This window comes from Stegostoma tigrinum, chromosome 8, assembly GCF_030684315.1.
Source record: "Stegostoma tigrinum isolate sSteTig4 chromosome 8, sSteTig4.hap1, whole genome shotgun sequence".
NCBI classification, from domain to species: domain Eukaryota; kingdom Metazoa; phylum Chordata; class Chondrichthyes; order Orectolobiformes; family Stegostomatidae; genus Stegostoma; species Stegostoma tigrinum.
Window position 1 is genome coordinate 11,755,095 of NC_081361.1, and position 21,818 is coordinate 11,776,912.

General features: G+C 40.7%; 1 protein-coding gene across 6 annotated transcripts in view; it reads right to left on the bottom strand.

The window, feature by feature from the left end:
- The window catches only part of ralgps2 (Ral GEF with PH domain and SH3 binding motif 2), a 397,302-nt gene that overhangs the window by 200,991 nt on the left and 174,493 nt on the right, over nt 1-21,818 (bottom strand). For all 6 annotated transcript variants that reach the window (XR_009446048.1, XM_059647739.1, XM_059647737.1 and 3 more), the window contains 2 exons: nt 5,161-5,250; nt 4,973-5,065 (listed from right to left, as the gene is read on the bottom strand). Coding sequence is in view for 5 of the 6 variants with exons in the window: in XM_059647739.1 (XP_059503722.1) it covers nt 4,973-5,065; nt 5,161-5,250 (183 nt within the window). In the remaining variant the exon portion in view is untranslated. The remainder of the gene's footprint in view (nt 1-4,972; nt 5,066-5,160; nt 5,251-21,818) is intronic.

Genomic DNA, 21,818 nt, shown 5'->3' on the forward strand with positions numbered 1-21,818 from the left:
TGTTGGCCTCCAGATGATAGTAAGTAGGACTTTGCAGGGTTGACAAGGCTGTTTCTGCTGTTATCTTTTCCAGTATTTAGGTCTATAGCAGGTGATCCCTGTTTCATTTCTTTGAGGCCTTGTAGCAATTGGTATAACTGCTAGGCCATTTTGGGGGGGGCAACTGAGAGTGTTGTGGATCTGGAGTCACATAGAGGCCAGACCAGGAGAGGATCGCAAATTTCCTTCCCTGAAGGACATTAGTGAACTAGATGGGTTCTTCTGAGAATTGACAATGATTTCATGGTCATTCGTAGATTCCTGGTTCCAGATTTTTAAAAATTGAATTCAAGTTCCAGTGGGATTTGACCCCGGGTCCCCACAACGTTAGCTGAGTTTCTGGATTAATAGTCAAGCCATAATACCACTAGGCCATCACCTCCCCATACATCTAACCTGCATAGTCCTATTAGAATTTCATATGTTTTGATGAGATCTTCCCTCATAAACGCCAGTGAATGCTCTCCTAATCAACTCAATCTCTCCTCAAAACACCAGTTCTGCCATCCTAAAAATCAATTCGGTAAACATTCACTTCATTCCTTCTAAAACAAGAGCATCCATCTTCACATAAGACGACCAAAACTGCACATAATATTCCAGGTGCAGCCTCACCAATGTCCTGTGTAATTGCAGCAAGTCATCCTTGTTGCTGTACTTGAATCCACTGATTATGAAAGCCAATTTATCTCACTAATAAGTCCAAAATACACTTTGCCTTCTTTGTTGCCTGCTGCACCTCCGCACTTATTTTCAATGACAGGTAAACAAGGAACACCAGGTGTTGTTGAATATTCTGCTCTTTCAATTTACAGCCATTCAAATAATCATCTCCCTTCTTATTTTTGCTACCAAAGTGCATAACCTCACATTTATACACATTATATGCTATCTTCCATGCATTTGCCTACTCAGCCTGTCCAGATCATACTACAACATCTCTGCAACATCCTCACAGCTCACCGTTCCATCCAGCTTTGTGTCATCAAACAAATTTTGAGATATTACATTGAGTTCCCTCATCTGAATCATTAACATATAATGTGTATTGCTGGGGTCCTAGTACTGATCCTGCAGTCCCCCAATAGTCACTGCCTGCCATTCAGAAAAAAAAACATTTATTCCTATTTGTTTACTTTCTGCTAACCAACTTTCTATCCGCCTCAATTCACTACCCCCAATCCCATTTGCTTTAATTTTACACATTAATCTCATATGCAGGACTTCGCTGAACGTCTTTTGGAAGTCCAAATAAACCATATCGATTGGCTCCCAAAATCAACTCTACTCGCGACATCCTTGAGGAATTCCGGGAAATCTGTAGAAAGTTTTTGTAAATTCATGTTGATTATGGCTGATTCTACCACTGTTTTCTAAATGGTCTACTATAAAATCCTAGATAACTAACTCTAGCATCTTCCTCACTATCGACGTCAGACTCACTAATCTATAATTCCCTGATTTCTCTTTTAGCTCCCTTTCAAATAGAGCTGCCCTCCAGTTTATAGGAACTATTCCAAAGTCTAAAGAATCTTGGAGGAAGGCCCGCCAATGTATTTAATATTTCTAGGCCCACCTCCTTAAGTACTCTAGGATATAGATTATCAGGGTCTGGGGATTTATTAGTCTTCGATCTCTTCAATGTCTCCAAAACTATTTTTCTCTACTATTGTAGATTTTCTTCACTTCCTCCCTCTCACTAAATTCTGTGTTCCCAATAATTTCTGGTACGTTATTTGTGTCTTCCTTTGTGAAGAGGGAAGCAAAGTATGAATTTACTTCATTACCCATTTCTTTCTTCCCCAATATAAAGTTCCCCCGTTCCTGACTGTAAGGGAACTACACAGGTTTTCACTAAACGTTTTTCTTCATGTATTTATAGAAAGCCTTACAGTCAGCTCGTGTTCCTGCCAACTTGCTCTCAAAACCTGTTTTCCCCTTCTTAATCAATCCCTTAGTCCACATTTGCTGACTTCTAAACAGATTCTAATCCTCAGATCTGTTGTTTCTTTTTGCCAATTTGTACACCTCTCTTTTGCATCTAATAATGTCTAATTTCACACGTCAACCCCTGTTTGGCCACTGTTATCTTTATACTCTTTTTCCAGGGAGGAATAAACAATTTTTGTAGTTCACCCATTTGTTCTTTGAGTGTTTTCCGTAGCCAGTCCACTGTCATTTCTTTCAGTAACAGTTCCCAATCTGTCATAGCCAACTCATGCCTCATACCATTGTAGTTTTCCTTATTAAGATTCAGGCCTCCAGTCTCAGAATCAACTACCTCAGTATCCATCTTGATGACAAATTCTGTCATATCACGGTCATTCATCCCCAAAGAGTCTCTCTAACTACATTACCATTCATTCTTTTTTCATTGGATGATACCCAGTCTAAGATGGCCTGTTCTCTAGTTGGGTCCTGAATGTCCTAGTCCAGAAAACCATCACATATACTCGGAATTTCTCGTCTGCAACACTGCAACTAAAATAATAAAGAGGGAGAAAATATACTTTAAGGGTAAACTTGCATATTGTATCAAAGCAAACAGTAGGAGCTTCTTTTAGTTTATAAAACGGAAAAGAGAAGCCAAAGAGAACATATGTCACTTCGAGATGGAGGCTGGATAGATAATAATGGGGAACCATGAAATGGCAATGGAGTTGAAAAAATACTTTGCATCAGTTTTCACAGTACAAAACATTTTTAGCACTCCAAACTAATAAGTAATCAAGGGGGGGGAAGGATGAGAAAAAATAAACACAATAACAAATACTAGAGGAAAAAGTGCTGCGAGAAACTTATGGACAAAGGCCAATATGTCTTCTGGACCTGATGGAATGCATCCTGGTATATTAAAGCAAGTATTCACAGAGAAACTGGATGCACTAGGTAGTAACCTTTCAAAATTCCTTAGATTCCAGAAAAGTCCCAGAAGGCTGGAAAACTGGCAAAGCAATGCCTTTATTTAAAAAAAGAGAAGACAAAAAATAGGTAACTATAGGCCAGTTAGTTTAACGTTTGTTATTGGGGAAATGTTAAGAGTTATACTGTTATAAAGAATGTAACAGCAGAGTATTTAGAAATACACAACAAGAATAAGCAGAGTCCGCATGGCTTCATGAAGGAGGAAATTATACCTGGCAAATATCAGAAGGCAGCAAGCAGGTTAGATAAAAACAGAGTAGTGGATGTAATATATTTGGATTTTCAGAAGGCATTTAGTATAGTACTACACATCAGTCTACATAACAAGAGCCCATCATTTTGTGAAGAGCCCATATTGCTGGATGTAGTATATTAGCATGGAGGGAAGCTCGGCTAACTGATAGAAAACAGAGAGTTGGAATCAGTGATCATTTTCAGGATAGCAACCTGTAAATAGCAGTGTGCCACAAGGATCAATGCTTGGTCCAAAATTATTTACAATGTATGTTAATGTCTTTAATAAAGTAAGTGAATGCACTGTAGCCAGGTTTGCTGATGACACAAATATAGATGGGAAGGCAACTAGTAAGAATGACACAGAATCTGCAAAGAGACATAGGCATGTTAACTGAGGTGAGAAAGAAATGGCAGATGGAATATAACGTGCCTAGTAGACAAAGTGTCCAAGTTACTTTTCACCTCTATGATGTGTCACCATGACTACAGCTCATCAACAAACTCAAGACATTTGAATCAATCTGTCCAGACATGTTGGACACACCTTTAGAGTAGATGGAACTTGAATTCATATCTTCTGGCTGAGAGATAGGGACATTATCACTGTGTCACAACAGCCCTATTACCAGATCAAAAAGTATGACTCGAAACTCCTCAAGCTGCAGACACTTTCCACATTTGTGATGCGGCATCCAGGAACTCCCAGACGCTACAGCTATAACACATCACCTGCCCTGCCGCCCTTATTTGGACTCCTCCAACAACATGTCAGTTTGACTAAAACAGAGAAATCTGCTGAAACATGTTAACTTATTAACTTATTTTGGGAGGAAGAATGAAAAGCAAAGTGTTACTTAAATGGAGAATGACTGCAGAATTCCAGCATTCAGGGGGTTTTAGGTGTTTTGGTGCACGAGTTACAAAATATTAGTATGCAAACAGCACATCAACCGGCCAACTAATGAGACGCTATCTTTCATTACAAGAACAATCGATCAGAAAAGTAAGGATGTCATACAATTATATGAGATATTGGTGAGACCTTATTTTGAATACTGTGTGCATTTTTTATGTAAAGAAGGATGCAAATGCAATGGGGTGGTTCACAGGAGGTTTACTAGATTGATACCTGGAATGAACGGATTATCTTATGACTGTAGGCTGAACAGGCTGGTCTTGTTTCTATTGGAGTTTAGAACAGCAAGGGTAATTTGATTGAAGTGTACAAGATTCTGAATGGTCTTGATAAGATGAAAGTAGAAAGAATGTTACTTTTTGTGGGTTAGTATAGAACTAGGGAGCATGCTTTTAAAATGGGAGGTCACCTTTTTACAGCAGGGATGAAGAGAACTTTTTTTTAAAAACGCTTAGCAGGTTGTGCAACTTTAGAACTCTCTGCGTCAGAAAGTGGTAGAGGTGGAGCTTAAAATTTAAATGCACTGGTAGTTTGATTTTGTTGCTTAGCAAGAACCTTAGGTTACTGGGGTAGATGAGGAATTCAAAACATAGTCAAATCAACCGCAATCTTACTGAATGGCAGAGCAGGCTTGAGAGACCAAATGTTCTACTTGTGTTCATATTAAGAAAGTGCCACAAAAATGTTAAAGCAGAATTATGATTTTAAAAAGTCAATCAAAACGTGATCTCTAATTTACAACTAAAAAGGAATTTGTTGGTTTATTGAAGTAAATTTCAAAACAAAAGTTACCCATTTGTAAAAAATGGTTAAATGGAGCTTCTGCTGGTCATTTACGTGAATCAAATCACTTACCGCCCATGTTTTGGTAAGCCTAAAGATAGGTGCACTTTGCAATCCCGACACAACAGCCATTAGGGCATGTAGGTTATTCAACTCGTACAATTTCTGCAATTCAAAAGTACAGTAACTATAAATAAAAATCCACACTTGATTTAATTGAAACATCAAATGTAGAATGACCCAATTAACCACTTACTTACCTTTGCAGTTTTAACATAGTGGCTCAAAACTTCAGCTCTTATTTTGAGTGTTTGTGCAGTAAGAATCTCTCGGACAACCCAAAAGCTAACCTGTAGGACAAGAAAAAATGAGTAGTACTCTGTACATATCTCATTATTGTATTATCAAAGTAATTTTTTTCTCTACTAAAAGGAATCCTGAAAAGACAGTGGGAAGATTTGATCTGATCTCTGAATTGGCAAGTTGCCATAAAATATACTTAAGTGGAGCATCTTAAAACCATGATAAATTAAGATTCTCAAGTAAAATAATGCTGCATAATTTTCACACAGTCCTCCACATGAATCAACTCTAAATTCACATTCATAAAAATTAAACTCCGATTTCCACCTGTCACCACTGTAAACGCTGCTCTATCTCTGTGTCTTTAACTTCCTATCTGCTAATTTGCAGTTTTCAATTCTTTTCCTCACACCCCTTTCGTGACATGAATTCATCTCCATTCTTGGGGATCAACTGCTTCCTCAGCCTTAGTTTGTAGCAGTGCATTGCAATGTGTAATTTATATAAATTTTACGACAGCTTATTGTTGAGTTTGGATGCTTTTAAACTGAAGAATGAAAAATGAGTTGTGTGTGTCTGAAGGGGTTTAATGATTAACTTAGACGTATTTCTGTAGCCGTGGTTATGTCCTTTAAACAATGCGAGAGGAAGTCTTCCTGGAGAATAATGTGTTTTTAGCCTGCACTGAGATAATTTTAAAGTTAACATGATAAATAGTTGTGCATTAGGCTCCAATTTAAAAGGTCAAAGTTTGATTTTTTTTCTTTTGATCACAGGAAACAATTCAGTTTGGGCAACTCTGCAGGGTTCTTAGCTGAAGCTGGGTGTGTAAAGCAGCTGCTCCAGAAAACTGGAGTAGATAGTTATGAAATTGTTTTAAGAAGCCATTTATTAAAAGTTCCAGACCATAACTGTTTGATTAAAAGCCTGAAGTTGTGAAAGCTTAAGCTCAGTTTTAAGCTCAGGAATAGGCCATCAGATCTTTCAGACTTAGCAGCTGAAACTATAACTAAGCTGTCGACGAGGGAACTCCCTCTGGTATTAGTACAATAAAGGAGTGCATTTGGGAGTAATGAGATTATGCTTTTCCCATGCGTTTTGAAATTTTAAAATTTGTGTCATATGTAAATAATTTGGTTTATTCTGTTTCTTCTTCATTTCTTATGCATAATGAGTTTTTCTTTTATTGTAAAACTCAAGTCAGCAGCATTGCCTGCTTACGTTTCAGTGAGAGACCAACCCATTGAAACGAAAAAAAATCCAAATTATATTTCAGTCTCGGTTTGGATTTATCCAGTAATAATCGCAGCTGGGATCATAATAGTATCCAATTGGTAAAATAACATCTCAGTCTTCCTAAAGTTCAACAGATTATTTAATTCATAATTTAGATGGTCATCTGGATTCCACCACTGTGGTACATTTTCATAGAATCAAAGAACCCCTACAGTGTGGAAATGGGCCATTCAACACTGAGGTCAGTCCACCAAGTCCACACTAACTGTCCAATGAACATCCCACCCAGTCTTAGCCCCCTACCCTGTCCCTGTAACCCTGCATTTCCCATGCTCATCTGCTAGCCTGTAGATCCCTGGACACTATGGGCAGTTTAGCATTGGCCAATCCACCCAAACCGCACATCTTTAGACTGTGGAGGAAACCAAAACACCCGTTAGTTAGGGAAAGTATTTTTGAAAACCTGGGAAGAACCACAATTCACCCTGGCCACGATTAATCTTTTCCTTTTCGTTATTTTTTGAAATCTGAGCACTGCTAGCACAGCCAGCATTTATTGTCCATCTCTATTTGCCATAGAAAAGGTAGTGGACAGCACCTTCTTGAACAACTGCAATTTGTATGCCATTAAAACGCCCATAATGCTATCAGAGAGAGAGTTCAAGTCAATGTAGTTAAGAGATTTGGGAACAGCTTGCAGATGGCCTTGTTCCCCATGACAGCAGAGTCAATTTAGCTAGAACTACGGAATAAAAAGCGTGCAATTACATTGCTCTGTGTAGTCTATAGGCCACCAACTAACAGAAAGGATGCAGAGGATACATCTGTAGGGAAATTACAGAGATGTGCCAACATTATAAATTAATTAGTTGGGCTTTCAATACCCAAATATAGACTTGGACACTGATAGTGTAGTGGGCAATGAGAAGGAAGTATTGTAGGATTATGCTTCAACAAGGAAGGATGCATTTTAAGACTCGGTATTTAGAAATGACATGGGCCAAGTGGATCAAATGTCAGTTGATCGGGGGAACGTTCAGGAGGTTTATGTTGGAGAATGACAAGCAGCAATCCAGAAAATAAATCAAATTGGCAGAAAGCTGAATTTAGTGGGACCAGAACAGAACTAAGCAGGACTGCTCGGAATAAGACATATGTAAGAAAAACAGTAACTGAACAATGGGCCACCTTCAAACAGCAGATAGCTTGGGTACAGTGGAGGTACATGCTATCAAATGGAAAAAGCAGGACAAACAAATCAAGGGTTCCCTGGATGACAAAGCTGGTAGAAATTAAGATAAAGAAGAAAAGGTGTGCTTACGACAGAGGTAAGGCAGGAAATACACAGAACATTGAACATTAAAGCACAATACAGGCCCTTCGGCCCATGATGTTGTGCTGACCTACTATCCTACTCTAAGATCAAACTACCCTGCTTACCCTACATTATACTATCATCCACAAGTGCCTATCCAAGAGTTGATTAAATGTCCCTTATGTATCTGACTCCACTACCACTGCCAGCGGTGCATTCCACACACCCACCAATCTCTGTATAAAGGCCTATCTCTGACATCTCCCCTATATCTTCCCCCATCATCTTACGATTATGCCCCCTCATAACAGTCATTTCTGCCTTGGGAAAATGTCTCTGGCTATTCACTCTATCTATGCCTCTCATCATTTTGTACATCTCTATCAAGTCACATCTCATCGGTCTTCATTTCAGTGAGAAATGTCCTAGCTCCCTCACCTTTTCCTCAAAAGACCTGCCCTCCAGTCCAGGCAGCATCCTGGTAACTCTCCTCTGCACCCACTCTGAAGCTTCCACATCCTTCCTATAATGAGCAAACCAGAACTGAATATAATATTCCAAGTGTGGTCCAACTAGGGTTTTACAGAGCTGCAGCATAACCTCACGGCTCTTAAACTCAATCCCCCTGCCAATCAAAGCCAACACAGCGTAAGAAGAGTTGTGTCAATATCAGACCAAAAAAGAAATTTATGGATGGAGAGTGGGGGCATAGCTGAAGTGTTAAAAGAATACACTGTATCTGTCTTACAAATAAGGAGGTTGTTGCGCAGACCATGGTGACTGAGGAGGAAACTGTTAATAGATGGACTGAAAATTAATAGAGAAGTAATCGTGGCACTTAAAGTTGACAAGTTACCATCAAGGAAGTGAGGCGAGAAATTTCAGGGGCATTTCTTTTTTTCATTTCAGAGGCAAAGAAATTTCTTTGTCTTTTCATGGACTCAGGGGAGGTGTTACAAGACTGAGGAACTGCAAACATCATGGTCTTATTCAAGCAAGGGTGTAAAGATAATCTCAGCATTTACAGATCAGTTAGTTTAATTTTGGTGATAGGGAATTTCTAGAAACAATTATTTGGAATAGAATTAGTTATCAGATGGAAAATGCTGGGTCGTTTAGAAGGAGTCAGCATGGGTTTCTAAAAGGGAAATCATGTTTAACTAACATTTTGGAATTTTGAAAAGATAACAGCAAGGGTCAATGAGGGTAATGGTGTTATGCGGTATGGATGGATTTCAAGAAGGTGTTTGACATACTGCCACGCAACAGACTTGGGGAAAGTTAACGGTCATGGTATAAAATTGACAGTAGCAATGCTGGTACAAAATTGACTAAGTGATAGGCTAATAGGTTATAGTTGAGTGGTGGTCAATGGATACTGAGATCAAAACTGGGACCCTTGCATTTTGTGTTATTTGTGAATGATCAGGATCTTGGCATGCAGGGGACAATTTCAAAGTTTGTAGGTGACACTAAGTTTGGGAGAGTTGCAAACCATGAGGATGACAGTGTGGAACTCCAAAAGGATATTGATAAGTTGGTAGAATGGGCAGACAAGTGGTTGATGAGGGTCAATGCAGAGAAGTGTATCACAATGCACTTTGGTCGGAAGAAATATTGAAAGACAATGTAATAGGGAATCCAGGAGCACAGGGATCTGAATGCACAGATCACTGGAGGTGGCAGGGCAGGTGGAGAAAGCAGTGAATAAAGCATGTAGTGTCATTGGTTTTACTAATAGAGGCATGGAATACAAGAGTAAAGAGGTCATGTTGAACACGTGCAAGATACGTTAAACCTCAGGTGGACTATTGTGTGCAGTTGTGGGCACCATTCGTTGGGTAGGTGTGAATGCACTTGAGAGAATGCAGAGACAATGTACAAGAATGGCTCCAAGAATGAGAAACTTGAGTTATGAGGATAGATTGAAGAAGTTGGGACTGTTGTGTATGGAGAGAAGAAAGCTGATTTGATTGAGGTTTTCAAAATCATCAGGAGACCGGGTAGAGTTATTAGGCAGAAACTGTTTCCACTCAAAAGAAAAGATAATGACAGACCGTAGATTTAAAGTGATGTGCAAGTGAAGCAAGGGAAACATGAGAACTCTTCCCCCGCCCCCGAGTAGTTAGGGTATGGTATGCACTGCCTGGAAATGTGGAGCAACAAGGTTCAATTGAGGCATTCAAGATAGCATTGGACAATCATTTTGATAAAATGCTGTGCAGTAACATGGGGAAAAGGCAAGAGATTGGCATGAGGAAGAATTGGTGTAGGCATAATGGGTCAAATGGCTTCCTCCTGCGCCATAACAATTTTGAAATTCTGTGACATTCATGGATATTTAACAAAATTACACAGCAGCACCAAAGACATGAATAAGGATGTTGTGAATTTATTTACTCTGGTTAAATTCTCATTGTAGTTTGACCCAGTATTTTTCGAAGCAGCTTGATCTCATCTTTTGTGTGCTTAGAAAAGAAATTTGTTAAGTCCCCTATTTTGAAAATTGAACCCTATACTTTGCATATTCCTACAAAATATTGATTTCTTGTTTTATCAATAATTTGTGTTGTTCTGTACATGGACCTAAACAGCTTTACATTTGCTGAAACATTTATGTGAAACCTCAAGCTTCAGTCTTGGACCAGGCCACTTGATCCTTCACTCTCAGCACAGAATGTAGTTTCAAATCACAGACTGAAATTTGGCATGACAATCTGCCTTTGTCCTACCCTTATGCCTGAAAGTGACAGTTCGGAGCAAATTTTTCACATAAATGCAAAGCTTCAGTAGTCACCATCTGGACTAAGATTACAGCACAAGGAGGGAGTAGGGTGGCCAAGTTCAGAAAAAACAATCAAAAATCAAGGCTTGAAAACAAATATTGCATCTCAAAAACTAAACTTAAATGATATATAAAGATAATAATAAATTCAAACTACCTAATGCAAATTGAAAATGCCCAAGAGAAAATAATTAAGTCATAATCAAACAACCAGACACAGATCCGGAGGTCCAACTCATCAGCATCAACCAAACATCCTAATCTCACCTTGTACAATTTGCCATCTTTTGGCCCATATTCCTCTGAGCCCTTCCTATTCATATGCCCATCCAGGTGCCTTTTAAATGTTGAAACTGTACCAACTTTAACCACCTCCCCTGGCAGCTCATTCCACATGCGCACTATCATCTGCATGAAAAAGTTACCCCTCGAGTCCTCTTCAAATCCTTCTTCTCTCACTTTAGATCTATCCCCTCTAGTTTTTGACTTCCCCCACCCAAGGAAAAAGACCTTGGCCATTCACCTTATCCATGCCCTTCATGATTTTATGAGCGTCTATCAGTTCACCCCTCAGCCTCCAATGCTTCAGGGGAAAAAAGCCCAGCCTATTCAGCCTCTCCCTACAAGTCAAACCCTCCAGTCACAGCAACATACTTGTAAATCACCCTCTCAAGTTTAACAAAATCCTTCCTTCAGACAGGCGACCAGAATTGCACAGTGTTCTAAAAGTGGCCTCAACAATGTCCTCTACAGCCGTAACACGGCATCTCAACTCCTATATTCAATGTACTGACCAATGAAGGCAAGTAAGCCAATGAAGGCAAGTAAGCCAAATGACTGCTTCACCACCCTGTCTACCTGCAACTTCACCTTCAAGGAACTACGCACCTGTACCCCAAAGTCTCTTTGTTCAACAACACTCCCCAGGGTCCTACCATTAACTGTATAAGTCTTTCCCAAATTTATCTTAACAAAATACATCTCTCATTTACCTAAATTAAACTGCATCTGCCAGTCCTTGGCCCATTGGCCCATTTGATCGAGGTTCTGTGGTATTTTGACATAATCTTCTTCACTGGCTACCATACCACCTATTTTGGTGTCAGTGTAAACTTACTAACCATGCCTCCTAGCTTTAAATCCCAATCATTTATATAAAATGACGAAAAGCAGTGGGACCCAGCATCAATCCTTGTGGTAAATCACTGGTTGAAAAAGCGACCACTTTCTATCTCTTACCTTTAAGCTAATTTGTAACCAGTTGGCTAGCTCCCCATAGATTCCACTTGATCTAACCTTCCTAACTAGTCTACCATGCATTGTTAAATGCTTTGCTGAAGTCGATACAGACAATGTCTACCACCCTGCCTTCATTTATCATCTTTGACACCTCTTCAAAACACTCAATCAAGTCAGTGAGACACAATTTCCCATGCATAAAACCATGTTGACCATCCCTAATCAGATCTTGCCTTTCCAAAAGCGTGTAAATCCTGTCCCTCAGAATCACCTCCAATTACCCATCACTGACGCAAAGCTCACCAGTCAAGTGTGGTCTTGATGTCAAAGGCAGTCCATGTTTGAACCAAGTCTGAAATGAGGTAAGGAGCTGAATGGCCTGGGTGGAGCCCAAACTAGGCATCAAACCAGAGTTACTGAATATTGTAGAAGTCTTTTTATTTTATTCATTTTTTAATGCAGACCTGCTAAGCAGAATAAGAGGAAACTGTGAACAAGAATATGCACATTAGATTAGTTAATTCCTCAAAACGTGGCCAAGAGAGGAACAAGGGATGTACTCAATGATACTCACAAGTAATTTATCTGGAAACATGGTGTATGACAAGAAAAGGGAAGTTAGAGTTAAAGGGGACCTGTTATTTTAATCCAGAATAACAGATAAGGCAAGTGCAGATGAGAGTGGTATATACAAGATACAGTTTGGATTGGAACAATTGAAAGTTTAGAAACTATAATAAGAAATACCAACCAGTTGGATACAGTTAAAAGAAAAGAGAACATTAGGATTGTTTTCAGAGTCCATTTGATTTGGTAGTTAAACAAGTTATACTCAAATGCTATAATTAAGAATCTGCAATAATTTCAGTTAGAGAATGTTATCAAGCAAGATAATACATAGGTGGGCAATAGATCAGATATTGATCATGACCAGCATTTCTTTAATACAGTGGACAGAAGAAATATAATCTTGATGACAAGTTGAAATGTTGGGTACAGATTATCACAATGTGATATACACTCAACAAACTAACATTTACGTAGACTGTAGATAATTTGGGGAGGTTACATTGTAACATGGAATTGAAAGTGGGAAATCACTTCAGGTGAACAGAATATATAGCATGAGACAGTATGTAAAGAATTATTGGTAGCTGTTCAATTATCAGGAAGGAAGGAAGGAAGGTCACAGGACATATATTTTAAAGGATGAGTGATTAAGGTGCATTGGCATAGACCTCCATTTAAACTGGATAGTTATTTAACTGGACATTTATCTGGACTAGTTCTGATTTGGATGTTGCTAAGCAATTTAACTGTTCCAAACCAGATCAGGTGGAATACCTAGGGTAGGAACTCTCCTGCATATCCTCTTGGATACTGGTCTATGAGCTATCTTACTCCATTTAATTCTCACAGGACTCTGTTGCAGTCCCAAAGCTGTGTACCAACAACAATAATAATCTCTTAATGAGCAAGATCCTGAAGAAAATTGTAACTGCTTGGGGCAAAAGACTTTGCTTTGTTTTGGGATTTTGTTGGGGCCAACCTAGAGTTACTCAGCAGGGTATTTCCTGAGTGAGGCTATGCAATTGCCTACAGTCAAGTGGTGTTCCGCAAGGTTAGCAGGACTAGCAAGGGTGTCCACTTCCATCAGAATACCTGCCAAGTCATGTGCTCGACTGCCTCATTTTCCAATGATAAAGACAATTATTCTGCCTTTCTGAAGTCTTGTTGAGCTTCAGCCAATAGGCATTTTTGCATAGTCTCATCCTTACTGCCATATGCTAGACAGTGTCAGTGCCACAGGCTGTCACAAGAATTAATCATGCTATTTCATCTGCCACCAATATTGTTTCCCCAGAAAAAGAAATGCATTCTTTCCACATACTGGGCCCAATCCTTGACAACAAGGCTGAATGACTCAAACTTCCCAAGTTTCTTCAGGATTATGCTTTACTCTGTCACCATTTAAAATAATTCTTCAGAGGCCAGGATACCATCACCAATCACCCTTTAGTTACAAATACATCACCTTTGACAATAGGACTGCATCAGACATTCACTCAATGTCTTTGACATTCACCCTTTAATGTCAGCCAGGCCTCCCTGATTTGACCAAGTTAACAACCCCAATTAGGGAATGTATATTATATAATGTTCAGCTGGTTGACATAGTTACAATCACAGCTGTGAAATGCAGAAATGGAAAATGAAATGCTGTTGTTGCAGTTTATTTTGAGCTTCACAGAACACTTCAGCAGACTGAGGACAGCAATCTGACCAGGTCAGCAAGATGGTTTATTGAAATTGTAAGCAGCTGGAATTCTTACTATTCATTATCTCCTACAAATTTATTTTTCTTTCCATGAAACTGCTTGTGATTTTGATGTCACATATAAAAAGGAAGAATGTGTAGTGATATGGGGAGAAGTCAGGAGAATGTGACTTAACATGTAGTAAGATTAAAGAATGAATTATACATTGTACTGATTCTGCAACTGAAGAGCCAAAATTCACAGTAAAATATACTATATATTTCTCAAATATTTGCATGATAAGTGAGTGAAAATTTTCATTGCAAACAAATTGAGAATTGGTAATTAAGGTAAGCTTATTGCTTTCAATATTGAGTCAAATGTGAAGGATTTAATTAACAGACAATTGAAATGTTTGCATGAGTTACCAGAATCATATAGTGCAAGTATGGTAAGCTTTTACCATGCAGTAAAGTGTTTAAAATTGTCAACATGACAAAAAAAATACATTTGAGTGAATTTACAGAAAAGCAGCAAGATTGATCCCAATTGTGTAAGGTAATTGAGCCAGCATTAAAAAAAATAAGAAATTTAAATTCCACTCATGAACCAAAAGCAATACCAATTTTGGGGAACACTCACTAAGCTTTATTCAAGTGTAATAAAGATGCTTTCTGTAAACTATAACTTAATATCAGTTGTGTATATATGTATACACACACATTTTCTTTAGCAAAGAACATTGAGATCCCATCTGGCCCTGTGGACTTGTCTACCTTTAATGTAATTTAGGATAACCAAAACTTCCTCCTTCAAAATACTGACATTCTCTAGAGTATTTAAACAAACATACATTGTTGACCTCTATCTGTCATATCCTTCCTCTTGGTGAATACTGATACAAAGTGCTCATTAGGGATCTCTCCCACTTCCTGTGGCTCCACATGTAACTTCTGCCCCCCCCCCCCCCCAACCCCTTGTCCTAGAGTGGACTTATTCTTTCCCTTGCTACCCTCTTCCTTCTAATATGCATAAAAACCCTTAGGATTCTCCTTGACCTTGTTGCTAAAAACATTTCATGACCTCTTTAGCCGCCTTAATAGTGCATTTAAGTTCCTTCCTAATTTCTCTGTACTCAAGGACTTTAAGTTTAGTCAAAAGGGGAAAGAAAACATATGATAGGTGTAGGCAGCTACAAATTGACGAAGTCCCTTGTCATCTAAGGTTCCTAAATCCTGCCATACTTATCCTTCAGTTTTGCAGGGACATACATGTCCTACACTTTAATCAACTGATCTTTAAAAGCCTCCCACATTCTAGATGTAGATTTATCCTCAAATAACTGCTCCCAATCCACATTCCCCAGTTCCCATCTAATTTGGATATAACTAGCCCTTGACCAATTAAGCACTCACCCGAGGGTCACTCTTGTCTTTGGCCATGGCTACTCAAGATCTTATGGAGTTACAGTCACTAAGCCTAAAACACACACCTAATGAAATAGGAATCACCTGTCTTGGCTCATTCCCTAATTCAAAGTCTAGAATGGCCTCCACGCTGGTTGGATTGTCAACATACTATCTCAAAAGGCCCTCCTAGACACATCTAACAAATTGCTCTCCATCTGAGCCCCTAGCTCTAAGGATGTTCTACTCAATAAGAGGAAAGTTGAAATTACCCACCCCAATTACCCTGTGTTTTTTCACACTTTTCCAGCACCTGACTACATATCTACTCCTGTCTCCTGTGGGCTGTTGAGAGGTCTGTAGAAAACTCGCAACATTGTGATTTCGCCTTCCTATTCCTGAGCTCCATCCATAATGCCTCACTGCAAGATCCCTCCGATATGTCCTCTCTCAACACAGCGCTGATATGATCCCTAATCAGCGATGCAATTCTCCCACCCCTTTTGTTTCAAAGTTAACTTGTCTCAAAGTTAACGTGCCAGTTAGGAAACGAAGACAGATGAGCAGAATAACACGTAGTACACTATAATGACATCACATGCTGCTCAGCTGCCTTGCTGAAAAATATAAAAAAGGCTCAAATTGCAAGAGCAATCAAGACATTCTGATGAATTGAAAAGATATTCTTAGTGACAGGGTCTCAAAGGAATATCTAATGATACATATAACTCTCTGCCACAGATTAGAAAACGCAGGGTCTTAACGCAATCTTTGATTGCATTTGTGCTCAATAATGGTGGACTTGACTGCAAAGACTTCATGCTGATAGCAACAGCCTTCCATTTATAGGTCTACCAACAGAAAACTGGTCATTTTGTTTGCTTCATTCGAAATATATACTGCTCTCGATGATGTTATGAAGTTAAACCTTAGCCTAATAAAGTGCAGCTAACCTACAGGATAAGCGAGAAACTGTTCAATGTGCAACACCTCCAGGACAAAAGCAAGGCCACTCAAATTTCTGCCATCAAGTAGCAGTACATAGATAATCCCTGCATGTGCGAGCACTCAGAGCCGAAATACAAACCATTGTCAATGCATTCACTGTGAATGAAAGAATGGGCCTCAGGCTAAACATATGGAAAACAAAGGTTTGCTACTAGCCCGCTCTTGTCGTACAACACTGCATCCCCAACCATCAAAATCCATGGCGAGCCCAGGGATAATGCAGTTCATTTCCCATGCCTCCTGTCAGTGACAGCAGAATTTTGAAAATGAAACCCAACATCAACTCTAATGATAACAAAGTGTGAAGCTGGATGAACACAGCAGGCCAAGCAGCATCTCAGGAGGACAAAAGCTGACGTTTCGGGCCCGGACCCTTCATCAGAGAGGGGGATGGGGAGAGGATATAAATGTATGCCATTCTCATTGTACCTGGACATTCCGATTGTCTTGCTGAAGTGGTTTAGTTCATGGAGGTAAGGTTAAATCACACCTGTAGGTAATTTACAGCTAAAATTTATAGTCCTGTTTATATTGCCAAACCATTTAACAGTCATGAAAACCACTTTCTGCCATCCTCCCTTCTTAAATAGAAGGGCTAATTTTGTTACTTTCGAGTCTGATGGAGCCTTTTCTGAATTGAGGAAATTTTCAGTAATTTACACCATTACATCGCCTAGTTCATTAACCACTGGATGAAGGCACCTGCACTCAGACTTCATAGAAAACCAACTGAAAGTTCTGTATCACTTCTGTGAAGTTTCTCCCTCCCTTTCACTACTTGAGTTTACAGCTATTATTGGAATGATGTCTTGCACTCTAATGAAGACAAAGTAAAATATTTTTTCATCTCCTTTACCATGTCTTTACTATCTACTTTACACTTCCTATTCTGACTTTCTAGAAGATCAAGACTCAATTCATTTTTCTCTTTACTGTGGGATTATTAATCCTGTTACATTACATCATACTGAATCTAATATAATTTTCTGCCTGAACAGTTCTAGAACGTGCTCCTGAGCCAGACTAAGCAATATTAACACAAAGTTTATTATCTTGGTGTGAATCACAGTCTTACTTGTCAGAAGGCTGCTACTACCACTTAGTTGTCTGAAGCTCAGCTGCTCATGTTTAACTTGTGTCAAATCCTGGTGCCCCGTCACTCCTATGCTTGTTGACTATCAGCAAGACAGCATCTTGATGTCAAGATTTTTTGTCTTTATTTTCAAATCTCACCATGACTTTGTCTGTCGCTATCTCTGTAATCTCCAGCCTCATAACCCTGTGAGCTCTTCTGATTCGGACATCTAGTGAATCTCTAATTGTTATCATTGGACTGTTGGTGGTTCCACTTTCAAACGTATTGGCACGAAGCTTTGTAATACCCTCTCTACATCTCTTCACCTTTTGTTTCTTAGAACATTACAGCGCAGAACAGGCCCTTCGGCCCTCCAAGTTGCACTGACCTGTGAACTCATCTAAGCCCATTCCGCTACACTATCCCATCATTATTAATATGCTTATTCTTACTTATGAACAATTCTTTAAACCTGAAATAAAAGCTGAAGTGCTGGAGAAACTCCGCAGGTCTGAAAGCACCTTTGGATTCTTTCCATGGATGCTGCCATACCAGCTGAATACATATAATACTTTGTCTTTATTTCACATCTCAAGCATCTGCTTTCATTTGAGCATATAATTCTCAAAACTTTCCTCCTTTTATTAAGCTTTTGGTCACCACCTTACATGGTCAGTTTTCATTATTTTTATTATTTTTCTTAGCATGTTTTATTTAGTTAAAAATGCTCTAAATGTATGCCATTCTCATTGTAGTTGGACATTCTGATTGTCTTGCTGAAGTGGTTTAGTTCATGAAGGTAAAGTTAAATCACACCTGTAGGTAATTTTACAGCTAAAATTATAGCCCTGTTTATATTGCTGAAGCATTTAACAGTCATAAAAACCTCTTTCTGCTACCTGTACTTGGCCTCCATGAGCTCCATTCAGTGACGTTTGAAGTGGTCAGTGCCTTTGCGATGCTTCTGCACCCATTTTTGCAAGGAATTAGAGCAAGGAATTCCTGTGTCAGAGCAGATGTTTTATTTAGAGAGGTTTTCAGGATGCCCATGTAGTATTTCCTCTGCCTTCCTGATTGCTTGCCATTGTGAAGCTCAGAATAGAGCACTTGTTTAAAAGGAGCGTTGTGTTAGGCATGCAGACAACACAGCCTGCAGATTCTTGGCTGATTATGCAATACTTGTGCCTTTATACTGCGGATGTGGGCACAGGAGAGGACGCTCACGTTTGTATGCCTATCCTCCCAGTGGATTTGAAGGATCTTGCAAGACAGCGCTGGGGATAACTGTCCAGGGATTTGAGGTGTCTGCTGTACATGGTCTGTGTTTCTGACACATACAGGTGGGTGGGGCCACGGCTGCTCTGTAAACCATGAGCTAAGTTCTGGGTTTGAAGTCTTGGGCTTCAAACGCTCTGGTCCTCAGGTGTCTGAAGGCTGCCGTGGCTCATGAGTTGATGTTATAATGGGAACTGCAGATGCTGGAGAATCCAAGATAACAAAGTGTGGAGCTGGATGAACACAGCAGGACAAGCAGCATCTCAGGAGCACAAAAGCTGACATTTCAGGCCTGGACCCTTCATCAGAGAGGAGGATGGGGAGAGGGAACTGGAATAAATAGGGAGAGAGGGGGAGGCGGACCGAAGATGGACAGAAAAGAAGATAGGTAGACAGGAGAGTGTAGGTGAGGGGGATAGGTCAAGGAGGCGGGATGAGGTGGTAGGTAGGAAATGGAGGTGCGGCTTGAGGGGGGAGGAAGGGATGGGTGAGAGGAAGAACAAGTTAAGGAGGCAGAGACAAGTTAGGCTGGTTTTGGGAGGGGATGAGCTGGGCTGGTTTTGGGATGCAGTGGGGAAGGGGAGATTTTGAAGTTTGTGCAGTCCCAGGGTTCCCAAGCGGAATATGAGTTGCTGTTCCTGCAACCTTCGGGTGGCATCATTGTGGCACTGCAGGAGGCCCATGATGGACATGTCGTCTGAGGAATGGGAGGGGGAGTTGAAATGGTTCACGACTGGGAGTTGCAGTTGTTTGTTGCGAACTGAGCGGAGGTGTTCTGCAAAGCGGTCCCCAGGCCTCCGCTTGATTTCCCCAATGTAGTGGATGCCACACTGGGTGCAATGGATACAATATGCCGCACAGGCAGATGTGCAGGTGAACATCTGCTTGATATGCAAGGTCATCTTGGGGCCTGGGATAGGGGTGAGGGAGGAGGTGTGGGGGCAAGTGTAGCACTTCCTGCAGCTGCAGGGGAAGGTACCAGGTGTGGTGGGGTTGGAGGGGAGTGTGGAGTGGACAAGGGAGTCGCAGAAAGAGTGGCCTCTCCGGAAGGCAGACAAGGGTGGGAATGGAAAGATAGCTTGGGTGGTGGGGTCGGATTGTAGATGGCGGAAGTGTCGGAGGATGATACGTTGTATCCGGAGGCTGGTGGGGTGGTATGTGAGAATGAGGGGGATCCTCTGGGGGCAGTTGTGGCAGGGGCGGGGTGTGAGGGATGTGTTGCAGGAGACACTGTCAAGGGCGTTCTCGACCACTGCAGGGGGAAAGTTGCGGTCCTTGAAGAACATGGACATCTGGGATGTGCAGGAGTGGATTGCCTCCTCCTGGGAGCAGATGCAGCGAACGTGGAGGAATTGGGAATATGGGATGGAATTTTTGCAGGAGGGTGGGTGGGAGGAGGTGTATTCTAGGTAGCTGTGGGAGTCAGTGGGCTGGAAATGGACATCAGTTTCTAGCTGGTTCCCTGAGATGGAGACTGAGAGGTCCAGGAAGGTGAGGGATGTGTTGGAGATGGCTCAGGTGAACTTGAGGTTGGGGTGCAAGGTGTTGAAGTGCGTGAACTGTTTGAGCTCCTCTGGGGAGCAAGAGGCAGCACCGATAGTCATCACTGTAACAGAGGAAGAGGTGGGGTTTGGGGCCTATGTAGGTGCGGAAGGGGGACTGTTCCATGTAACCTACAAGGAGGCAGGCATATCTTGGGGCCCATGCAGGTACCCATGGCCACCCACTTTGTCTGTGGGAAGAATTGAAAGAGAAGTTGTTGAGGGTGAGGACTAGTTCGGCCAGGCAGATGAGGGTGTTGGTGGAGGGGGATTGGTTGGGCCTGCGGGACAGGAAGAAGCGGAGGGCCTTGAGGCCATCTGCATGAGGAATACCTAGAATATGCCTCCTCCCACCCACCCTCCTGCAAAAATTCCATCCCCCTATTCCCAATTCCTCCGCCTCCGCCGCATCTGCTCCCAGGATGTCATTCCACTCCCGCACGTCCCAGATGTCCACGTTCTTCAAGAAAACGGGAGACTACAGGTCAGTTAGCTTAAGATCTTTCATTAAAAAAAAATGTAAGTGGCTATTATTAACGCAATTATACCACGATAGTTAAATATTTAGAGTAATCAGGCAGAATGAACAATTCTTTTGTGGAGACAAAATCATTCTTAACCAATCAAAAGAACATAAACAGGATCAGAAGTGGGCCATTTACCTCCCAAGCCTGCCATGTTATTCTAAAATCATAGGTGATCTATCCCAGACTTCAACTTCATTTGTGCCAGCTCCTCTCAACTCCTCAATACTTCAAAAATCTACCCAAATGCTCTTTAAATACTTTCAGTAATCTAACATCTACATCTCTTTGGGGAAGAGAATTCCAGACATGCACTACTCAAAGGAAAAATCTCCTCACATCTCTGTTTTAAACTAATATCCCTTTTATTGTAACTGCAATCATCTTCTATTAGTGTAAACTCTGACGAATAAAGACCTGGTCTGTTGAATTGTTCTTGGGAAGTTAGCCCCTTTATTCTTTTTATTAGTGTCATTAGTATTCATGTCATCCAGCTGCAGCACACAGATGACGTCTGCAGATGTGCAATCTTACAGGATGTTCTCCAGACCATCGTCAGCAACTTTGCAGAGGCAAATGAGAGAACGGGTCTCACCCTGAACATCTGTCAGGTGAAGTTCCTCCACCAGAATGCCCTGGCATTCTGAAACAAAGACTCTGATCATCAAGGTCCACAGGGAAGCCTTAGAATGTTTACTACTTCCAATACCTCAGGAGTGTCTTATTGGCCAAAGCAGCTATTGCTGGAGAGATGTAGTAGCATCACCTCCTGTAGCTTTTGGCCACTTAAGGAAAAGAGTGTTTGAGGACAACAACATCAGATCCAACACCAAGACCATAATTTATCCAACTGTGACCAATACCCCAGCAGCAAGGCACTGACCACCCTTGAGTAGCTATGATGAGCTGGGCATATCCTCCATTATAACCGTAACGAGGCTCCCATCAAGCAG